The following is an 11,092-nucleotide window of genomic DNA, read 5'->3' on the forward strand; positions in this document are numbered from 1 at the left end:
TGCGCCTGAATCGACTAGCGCCTTACACTGGGGAACTACAATGTGATTGGAAAGTGGATGGGTAGGGTACAGTGTGCAGCAGAGGGCTCTGAACGAGTGTGGGTGTAAGATACCTGGGGTGACGCGAGAGTGCCCTGCCTGCCGCCTCCAGACCCAAAAGAAGGCTGAGGACATTGTGCGGTGAAATGTCCTCTCGTGCCACCAGAGTGACACGTCCTCTGGCCGCCAGCAGGTTGTCCAAGCGGATGGCCATGTCCACCAATTGAGTGAAGGACAACATGGTGTCCCGGCAGGCTAGGTCCCTTCGGACGTCCTGCCGCAGATGGCATCGGAAGTGGTCGATGAGGGCCCGCTCATTCCACCCGGACCCAGCTGCTAGAGTCCGGAACTCCAGGGCGATGTCCTGCGCGGTCCTTGTCTCCTGCCTCAGGTGGACCAGCCGCTCGCCCGCCTCTCGACCCTCGGGCGGGTGATCGAAGACAGCTCGAAAGAGGCGAGCGAACTCCCCATAGTTGTCCAACGCGGCTCCTCCTTCATTCCAGACCGCGTTGGCCACTCCAGGGCTTTCCCCGAGAGGCAGGAGACGAGGGCGGACACCTTCTCCCGCTCCGATGGGGCCGGGCTGATGCTGAAATAATAGAGCTCCAGTTGGAGGAGGAATCCTTGGCAGAGAGCAGCTGTCCCATCGAAATCCCTTGGTCGGGATATATGGATCCCTCTGAGTGCTGGGGTGAAGCATAATGTGACTGTGAAAAACTATATTGCTGATTTAGGAAGATACCATTGCTCTTAGCAATTTTTTTATGGCATTCTCCATACAGGGATTCACTGGACTTGCTAGCACTCATGCAAAAATAATGCTTTCTAATAGCTGTCATGGAAGAATGCTAATCTACAAACGGAACGTTTAGATAAGACATTCCCATTGAACAATTTAAAATAAACAGATTAATTAGACAATGTGATGTTCATAGGTTGTATGAAAATGTGTAATAGGTGCCATTTGCCCAATAGACTTAATTTGCCTAAATTATAACACTGTGGTAAGAGTGTAACAATTACACACTGAATACGATATGTGTGCTGTATAGTGGTGACAACCATTCACCTTCTAGTTGATACACTGAAATATGTATTGGATTATTATTTTGTTTCATCACAAAATGTATTTTGTGAAATGCTTATCTGTCAGTGGGTAATATGTTGATTAATGATTAAAGTGATAATTCAACATAAATAAAAATAACGGAGCTCACCATTGTTACAATTTCTTTTGATCTTTATTATATAATTTCTTGTCATGTTTTAGTATGTTATCACAAGGGCCAGAATAAAGAGAATTACAAAATATAAATACAAAACTGCAATACCACAGTGGGGAAAATATTGTTTAAGGAAACATGCTATGGGCACTCTGCAACACCAGTACTGTATGTATGTGGACTATTGGTGGCTCAAAGGAGCTTTCCACTAACGTGTAATGCCATGTGTAAATACATGTTTTATTTCTTTATTTCTTTATTGTCTAGCACCTAAATCTTGCACATGGCTTTCTGATTTCACTTTGGGTCATATGTCATCTAAGGATTATTTGTAGCGGTTAGACTGGTAGTAGGCCTATAGGAAAGTCTTCAGGGTTTGAGAATGGGGATATTTCAATAGAAGGGATATTTGGATGGAAACACCACCACTGATAACAATAAGGGAGTACAAAAAAATCCTGTAAACCAAGTGGCATAGAGCTAAGAGATGAGCACTGCTGGCATGGAGCACTACCAAGCATGGAGAATGTACATAAGAGGCCTGTAGTGGAAGGGGTGAGGACTATGTGAGTGTCCAGGGTTGGATGGGAGCAGTGGGGTGAGAAGGGGTACTGACACTGGGTGGCATACTATAAGGCTGTCTGGTTCCCCCTAGCTCACACCACCGTCAGAAGGCATGGTCTTCACAGAAGCACACAGTCGCACTTGGACACCTTCTCGCTGCTGAGTCGACCATACTGTGTGGTGGCCAGTGACTGGATCAAGCCCCAGAAGTGCTTGAAGGTAATTCCCTCGCCGTCCGGCACACCCATCTGTTTCATCACTTCGCCCAGGCCCTGCTCTGAGCCTCCAGTCTGGGGGACGGAGGGAGCACAAAAAACAACTTCACTATATGTACACTGTATTTAACTTACTGACAGTTAATAAGCAATTAAGTAATTATGCATAGACATGTATTAGCAGGAAGTTAGCAATTAGTCTATTACACTTTTGAGCGAATAACATTGTTGCCTTACATTACTCAGTAGGTGATATTCTTAACTACTAATATCTTCATCGGTAATTATTGTATCAATAATTCAACTGAATAACTCCAGTAAACATGTTTGACTTCATAATCCACTATTGGCCTCTCTTCAACTGTAATGTATGCAGCTGAATAAACACAACATGTGTATACTTTGTCAATTAACTGTGTCATATGTTTCAGGCTTTGCTAACCTCTAGTGGGTATAGATCCATGGCCCTTTTTCGTTTGTATCGATATTTTCATATAGCAACTTTTCTTTGTTTGGTATTCTAGAGGTAATAGTCCCCTGTAGCTCAGTTGGTAGAGCATGGCATCTGCTAAATGACTAAAATGTCAAATGTAAATGTAATCAATAGCAGTATCTGGGTAGCCAATCTTATCTACAGTCATTTCATTCTGAAATGTTATAAAGCTGTCAGGCAGGCAGATGCAAACACAGTGGATCTTTCTGTCTGCTGGAAACAATAGGAAATTGATTTGGGAAAATATATCCTGTCCTGAACGCTGCTCCACAGCTGAGACAATATAATGAGCTGTTTGCAATGGAATCCCATTTGAATTATGTGATCATTACTTTTTCTTTTAAATAGATTCTGGTTTTATATAAGTCTAAGACTGGACGTAATGAAAAACATATGGACTTCGTAATTAAGCATATTATTTACTTCAACAGTTGTGTATTCTGCCCCCTCTCCTTAACCTCATTTGCCTTTCACAACAAATGAACAAATATTTCCTAGCTGTTGTGGCTAACTATTGTGTAGCAGATATACTCTACTTGGTTGTTGAGTTTATGGTGGATGAAGTCGACTTGGTGCAAGGAGTCATATTACAATTACAGTTTTTTTCCTGATCTATTCATAATGAAAACGGATATTTATTTATCTGTCTGTTTGTTTTTCCCCCTCTAGATGAGCGAACAACCTTGAGCCTTCCTCACTTGCTCATGTATTTGAACTGGCCTTTTCCTGTTTTTCAGAAGCATCGCTATCTTTGTCACCCTCTGGTAGATTTAGACTCATCCTGGAAAACTGCCTTGGGCCTCAGACAACTAAGCAGCCAGTTCCAAAATGAAGACAAAGCAAGATACTTTGGCCTTTTCAGTGATTCAAATAAAGCATCTGTCAGATTAAAATAAAGCATGTTTAAAACTCAGTTGGTGACTGAGCACACAGTATATTACAGCAAATTTTGGATTTGCATTGAACCTGGCAACCGATGCCTCAAAGCTTTTCCTGAGTGTTGGTTTGTGAGTTATAGGAGGTGGTGTTTACTGTATGTTTGTGGCTGAGTGGGAGGGTAGTAAGAGTCAGAGGCACGCCTCCTACTGGTAGAATCAATGGGAGGTGTGGCCTGGGAGGGTGGGGGCAATGTAACCGACCATTGCAGTTTACGTACATTAACTAAGTTGGGCAGCTGGGAGGATAGGAGGCCTTTGAACTCTTCGGTTTGGAGCGTGGGACCGTTATTGGCCGCAGCGGCATGGAACTGTGTGACCAAAGTGTTGATGGCATTTTCCAGGTCTGAGTGCTGCGCCAGAGGAGGAGAAAAAAGGGGAATCAAATAATATAACAATAAGAAAAGCATCCTCTGACAGTCCTTTGAAGTTAGTATGTGACGTTTATTATTATAATAGATCATTAAGAAAGAAAGAAAGTGAACATATTCAAAGTGTACCGACCTCCACTCAATTTAGTCCCAAATACCCAAAAAAATTCAGACACACTCACATCCGTTCTCAAGTGCATATCTTGCATGCCTCCACGTGTCGGAAGTCTACGCAAAGATGGCACTCTGATGTTTAACCCTGTCCTTGAGTGACTTCATCTCAGGCCATCAGATAAAGCCCTGTTCTAACAACACTGCAGCATTCTTGTTCAGTTAATTAACTTGTGTTTGTATCACACATTTCACAGTATCAAATCAAATCAAATCAAATTTTATTGGCCACATGCGCCGAATTCAACAGGTGCAGACATTACAGTGAAATGCTTACTTACAGCCCTTAACCAACAGTGCATTTATTTTTTATAAAAAAGTAAAATAAAACAACAACAAAAAAGTGTTGAGAAAAAAAGAGCAGAAGTAAAATAAAATAACAGTAGGGAGGCTATATATACAGGGGGGTACCGGTGCAGAGTCAATGTGCGGGGGCACCGGCTAGTTGAGGTAGTTGAAGTAATATGTACATGTGGGTAGAGTTAAAGTGACTATGCATAAATAATTAACAGAGTAGCAGCAGCGTAAAAAGATGGGGTGGGGGGGCAGTGCAAATAGTCCGGGTAGCCATGATTAGCTGTTCAGGAGTCTTATGGCTTGGGGGTAGAAGCTGTTGAGAAGTCTTTTGGACCTAGACTTGGCACTCCGGTACCGCTTGCCGTGCGGTAGCAGAGAGAACAGTCTATGACTAGTGTGACTGGAGTCTTTGACAATTTTGAGGGCCTTCCTCTGACACTGCCTGGTATAGAGGTCCTGGATGGCAGGAAGCTTGGCCCCAGTGATGTACTGGGCCGTACGCACTACCCTCTGTAGTGCCTTGCGGTCGGAGGCCAAGCAGGCGGTGATGCAACCAGTCAGGACGCTCTCGATGGTGCAGCTGTAGAATTTTTTGAGGATCTGAGGACCCATGCCGAATCTTTTCAGTCTCCTGAGGGGGAATAGGCTTTGTTGTGCCCTCTTCACGACTGTCTTGGTGTGTTTGGACCATGATAGTTTGATGGTGATGTGGACACCAAGGAACTTGAAGCTCTCAACCTGTTCCACTACAGCCCCGTCGATGAGAATGGGGGCGTGCTCAGTCCTCTTTTTTTCCCTGTAGTCCACAATTATCTCCTTTGACTTGGTCACATTGAGGGAGAGGTTGTTATCCTGGCACCACACGGCCAGGTCTCTGACCTCCTCCCTATAGGCTGTCTCATCGTTGTCGGTGATCAGGCCTACCACTTGTTGTGTCGTCGGCAAACTTAATGATGGTGTTGGAGTCGTGCCTGACCATGCAGTCATGGGTGAACAAGGAGTACAGGAGGGGACTGAGCACGCACCCCTGAGGGGCCCCCGTGTTGAGGATCAGTGTGGCAGATGTGTTGTTACCTACCCTTACCACCTGGGGGCGGCCCGTCAGGAAGTCCAGGATCCAGTTGCAGAGGGAGGTGGTTAGTCCCAGGATCCTTAGCTTAGTGATGAGCTTTGAGGTAGGTGTTCCTCTAGTCCAGGTGGGAAAGGGCAGTGTGGAGTGCAATGGAGATTGCATCATCTGTGGATCTGTTGGGGCGGTATGCAAATTGGAGTGGGTCTAGGGTTTCTGGGATAATGGTGTTGATGTGAGCCATGACCAGCCTTTCAAAGCACTTCATGGCTACAGACATCAGTGCTACGGGTCGGTAGTCATTTAGGCAGGTTATCTTAGTGTCCATGGGCACGGGGACTATGGTGGTCTGCTTGAAACATGTTGGTATTACAGACTTAGTCAGGGACATGTTGAAAATGTCAGTGACGACACTTGCCAGTTGGTCAGCACATGCTCGGAGTACACGTCCTGGTAATCCGTCTGGCCCTGCGGCCTTGTGAATGTTGACCTGTCCAGTATCATTGTCATGGAAAGCTTAGTGGTCAACCAAAAATTGTGAGAAATAATATGCTGAGTGAAAAGTTATACTCCAACAAGATCAGTTATACTTCTAGGTTGCAAGTCACCTGTTTAAAAAGTAGACATTATGTTTTGCAGTGGCATATGAAACTGTGTCACACAGACTGGTTATGTTGGTCATTGTGAAGGACATCATTCAATACTCTCTTTAAACCAAGAACCAAACACCCAATCTATTGTAGCTGACGGGTTTTTATTCATACTACTTTTTATTTATATCCTAAATCACCAACATTAAATAACTGTAAAGGAATTTTGTTATGTCACTCACCCCTATTCAAATTGATATTTGAATATGCTATTGAAATGTGGGCGATCTGTGGGTTGGGCAAGGAGGAGTAAGCTTAAGTAACGAGAGACTGAGTGGCCTACTGGTATTTGAAGGCAAATTCAGACAACTTGTCTACATGGAGAAGGTACTTGAAATACCTGCAGGTTGGGGTAGCTATGACAGCTCACCCTGTCACTGTTTATCTTCAGGGTGTGCCAGGGGCGGATGGGCCATCTGGCATTTCGGGCAAATGCCAGATGGGCTGGTCAATATTTTGCCTATTGGGGCTGTCTAACTTAGGTTTTTCACGCAAAATTATCTGGCTAATAATGGAGGCCTCAAGTGGAAAAATGTACCAGTGTGGAGGCCTTGGGGAAAAAAATAGGCCGGTGTGGGGGTCTCAAGGGGCAGGTGTGTTAGAAATGCCAGGGACGATTTCTGGTCCCAGTCTGTGCCTGGGGCGTGCACAAGAACCTTGGGCAACAGGGAAAGGAATCAGTGGTGACTTCAAACTCTATTTACCTATATCCTAAACACTAAACCAAATTCATTGAGACATCCATTTCAGTTGTCATTGTAGGAAATAATAAAGAATAAAAAGCCTTACTCACTAGGCCTAGGCTACCATAAAAGTGTTGTTTTAGGCCAACTACAGTGTTCCATTTGATGATGTTTCCACAGATAGCTCACTGCAGCCAACAAATATCATAAAATGGATACAGTAGGCAACAATGGTAAGGCGCTTGCTCGCCGACGGTGAGTATCTCATTCTGTCTGTCTGTCTTTCTGTTTGTCTAGCTGTCATCCTTCAAACAGTAGTCTATCTCCAAAGAAGGTCTCTGTGTCATAGGCCATTGGGACGGAATAAGAAGAGACTGATTGACTCCCGGTGCTTTTCATTTCCACACACAGTCTCTGTCTATAGACACAACTGAGAATAGCTCCTTGCTCCATAGTCACCATATGGCCTGGATTCATTTGTCATTGTCCATTATTTTCTGCTGTTCCAGCATGCGCACTGATCACTGCATTGAAATTATTAGTTATAAACTTGTGTTAAGCTGGCAAGAGTGCAAGGTAAGTAGGCTATGTGCAAACGTGCCTATAGGACTTATAGGACTAAGGTCGATGTCCGCACCCCCGTGGAAATCAAATTAGCATAATAAAAAAATCCCCATCAAAATCCATCAGTTTAAGCTAGAGACAAAGATTTGTATAACTAAACCAAGATAGACCACAGCCTGTTGTTTCCAATTGGAACAAATGAGTCAGAGTGGGCAGAACAAGCAAGGAGGTGGGCAGAGCTAAGCACAAGCTAGCGAGATCCCATAGGCGCGTTCTAGCATACAGTGGGGAAAAAAGTATTTAGTTAGCCACCAATTGAGGCCTGTAATTTTCATCATAGGTACACGTCAACTATGACAGACAAATTTAGATTTTTTTTTCCTGAAAATCACATTGTAGGATTTTTAATGAATTTATTTGCAAATTATGGTGGAAAATAAGTATTTGGTCAATAACAAAAGTTTCTCAATACTTTGTTATATACCCTTTGTTGGCAATGACACAGGTCAAACATTTTCTGTAAGTCTTCACAAGGTTTTCACACACTGTTTCTGGTATTTTGGCCCATTCCTCCATGCAGATCTCCTCTAGAGCAGTGATGTTTTGGGACTGTCGCTGGGCAACACGGACTTTCAACTCCCTCCAAAGATTTTCTATGGGGTTGAGATCTGGAGACTGGCTAGGCCACTCCAGAACCTTGAAATGCTTCTTACGAAGCCACTCCTTCGTTGCCTGGGCGGTGTGTTTGGGATCATTGTCATGCTGAAAGACCCAGCCACGTTTCATCTTCAATGCCCTTGCAGATGGAAGAAGGTTTTCACTCAAAATCTCACGATACATGGCCCCATTCATTCTTTCCTTTACACGGATCAGTCGTCCTGGTCCCTTTGCAGAAAAACAGCCCCAAAGCATGATGTTTCCACCCCCATGCTTCACAGTAGGTATGGTGTTCTTTGGATGCAACTCAGCATTCTTTGTCCTCCAAACACGACGAGTTGAGTTTTTACCAAAAAGTTATATTTTGGTTTCATCTGACCATATGACATTCTCCCAATCCTCTTCTGGATCATCCAAATGCACTCTAGCAAACTTCAGACGGGCCTGGACATGTACTGGCTTAAGCAGGGGGACACGTCTGGCACTGCAGGATTTGAGTCCCTGGCGGCGTAGTGTGTTACTGATTGTAGGCTTTGTTACTTTGGTCCCAGCTCTCTGCAGGTCATTCACTAGGTCCCCCCGTGTGGTTCTGGGATTTTTGCTCACCGTTCTTGTGATCATTTTGACCCCACGGGGTGAGATCTTGCGTGGAGCCCCAGATCGAGGGAGATTATCAGTGGTCTTGTATGTCTTCCATTTCCTAATAATTGCTCCCACAGTTGATTTCTTCAAACCAAGCTGCTTACCTATTGCACATTCAGTCTTCCCAGCCTGGTGCAGGTCTACAATTTTGTTTCTGGTGTCCTTTGACAGCTATTTAGTCTTGGCCATAGTGGAGTTTGGAGTGTGACTGTTTGAGGTTGTGGACAGGTGTCTTTTATACTGATAACAAGTTCAAATAGGTGCCATTAATACAGGTAACGAGTGGAGGACAGAGGAGCCTCTTAAAGAAGAAGTTACAGGTCTGTGAGAGCCAGAAATCTTGCTTGTTTGTAGGTGACCAAATACTTATTTTCCAGCATAATTTGCAAATAAATTCATTAAAAATCCTACAATGTGATTTTCTGGATTTTTTTTTCTCAATTTGTCTGTCATAGTTGACGTGTACCTATGATGAAAATTACAGGCCTCTCTCATCTTTTTAAGTGGGAGAACTTGCACAATTGGTGGCTGACTAAATACTTGTTTTCCCCCACTGTACATATGCATATTTCCGTTAGGGAACGCCTACTCTGTGAAGTGTGGATGTGCAATAACTCAATTCGCCTTTGCACTCCTTCTAAACAACTCTTTTTTTTTTTTTTTTTTTTACTTTTGCAAAGGTTAAAGTCTACAAAACTTAGTCCACTATGTTCATAACAGTTTTTGGGGAACAGAAAACTTTATTGTGATCAAATGTTTCATCGATGTGATAATGTGCAGAATTTCGGTCAAAATCCATCTCGTTCCATCTTCTCCCACTATCGGCCACTGGGCTTCCTCTCACCACCATATTTGGTAGTGAGTGGAAACGCAAAGCGGATGCTTCACATTTATACATCCGGTGAAATATCTGTCTCATTGTTCTATGTGTGCTAGAGATATCTGTTTTTCTGCATTGGATATGTCTCAATCCACCGCATTCACCTATGTCACACTTCGGCATCTGCAGTGAAAAGGTGACAGAGCTAGAGCTGTGTTTGTCAGACCCTGAGCCATCCCGAAAATCGGTCTTCTCACAAAATCGTCTGTAGCGTCCTAACAGTTTGGGCTACACACTAATATGACCCCTCTGTGTTTTGCTCTAGGACGCCCACAGGCCTCACAAGATTAGTCTGAAGGTCCCCGATACCAGTTGAAAAAATGAATGGAAGTATATAAGGAGACTGTTTAGTGCCAAAAATAAGGGCTTAAATACATGTAAAAAAAAAAACATCCAAATAATAATAATAATATCCTGATCTTTCTTATATCTCTAAGATATAGAACAGACACTTCAGAACAAACTTCCTATATATTCTTTTTTGGGGACTATCTGGTGTTCCATGTAGTGAATCTGTTATTCAATGCGTTTGTATGGGCTAATAGCAGTAAGGCTAAATACAATTTTTCATCAAATATTTTTTGAATATATTTTTGTCAACCTCAAGGGGTCTTAAAATTCAAAATGAAATAGCAAAATGATCCTTGGTATGACCTTCTTAAAACAATTCAATATAGTTTAGTAGATCCCCCCCTTTTTTTAATAGGATATAATGGAATGTGTCATGATATAAATTGGATAGCATAATATCTATGTAATTCTGGATAAACTACATCTGTGCTACTTCCAAAGACAATCAGAACGGTGCATAAAAGTGTCGGGGGAAGTTATCACCAAAAGAATGCTCTATTCGATGCACCAAAAGAATGCTCCATTCGTTGCTTCTAGGATGAGTAAAGCCACCATCTCTTCAAGTGCAACGTTTTGACAAGTGCTGATATTAAAATGGTATAGTAGGCCTACCTGTTCTGCCATTTGGTTCGTTGCGCTGTCCTTTTTCGAAGTAAAATTTTCTCACTGCGACGTTCAGTAATTGTTACTTTTCTCGCTCAGCGTTCCATTGCTTCGGTCATATATTGGCAAGATTCCTACATCCTCCCACTCAAAGAAAAAAAATGTAACTGGATTCCACCTTCCGTGTCAGTCAGAGAAAGCTATTGGAAAAATTACAGTGCGCTGTGTAACCCGATGCATTGGGACTGTAAACTTCACGAGACAGAGAGTCTACATGCAGTCATATAGGCCTACCAACCTTCTTTGAACTATTATTGTTTTGAAGTATTCAATGTCAGAGTGGCTTACAGAGTTGTGCATTTAAAATGTAGGCTATTCGAGAATAGAGCCCGCGAGTGCTTCACTCAACATCTGGAAACCTTTAGCAAAAGTTGGAGCAGTCTGCAAGTTTAGGGAGGAGTTTTCTTCTTTATTGTCGCAATTTTTAACCCCTCATATAGGCCAACATATTTTCTGCAGTTTCTGTAAAACTTTGAATATCCACCCAAAATAATACATTTCTCAATATTGTAAGAAACTTGTATGAACCATGCATGGACATGTTTTTTTCGAGGTCGTTTATAATAAACGTCGTTTGTAATTGTCCATTCCAATTTCCATTAGGCCTACATTCATTTTGACAGTC

At 42.9% G+C, this 11,092-nt stretch overlaps 1 protein-coding gene across 1 annotated transcript; it reads right to left on the reverse strand.

Annotated features, from left to right (window-relative positions):
- Positions 1–1,261: 1,261 nt before the first annotated feature.
- LOC121586913 lies at positions 1,262–10,795 on the reverse strand. The gene is made up of 3 exons (XM_041903965.2): positions 10,417–10,795; positions 3,691–3,822; positions 1,262–2,116 (listed from the first exon to the last, which is right to left on the reverse strand). The coding sequence occupies exons 1-3, from the start codon at positions 10,426–10,428 to the stop codon at positions 1,946–1,948; spliced, it is 315 nt and encodes a 104-aa protein (XP_041759899.1). The 5' UTR covers positions 10,429–10,795; the 3' UTR covers positions 1,262–1,945.
- Between the last annotated feature and the right edge of the window lie 297 nt (positions 10,796–11,092).

The sequence above is a fragment of the Coregonus clupeaformis genome, chromosome 17, assembly GCF_020615455.1.
Source record: "Coregonus clupeaformis isolate EN_2021a chromosome 17, ASM2061545v1, whole genome shotgun sequence".
Classification (NCBI taxonomy): Eukaryota; Metazoa; Chordata; class Actinopteri; order Salmoniformes; family Salmonidae; genus Coregonus; species Coregonus clupeaformis.

Bases quoted from the DNA above. Each gene is read 5' to 3' on its own strand.
- LOC121586913 (XM_041903965.2), bottom strand. The intron at 2,117-3,690 runs GTACGTAAACTG...TCCGTCCCCCAG, and splicing joins AGCTGCCCAACTTAGTTAAT to ACTGGAGGCTCAGAGCAGGG.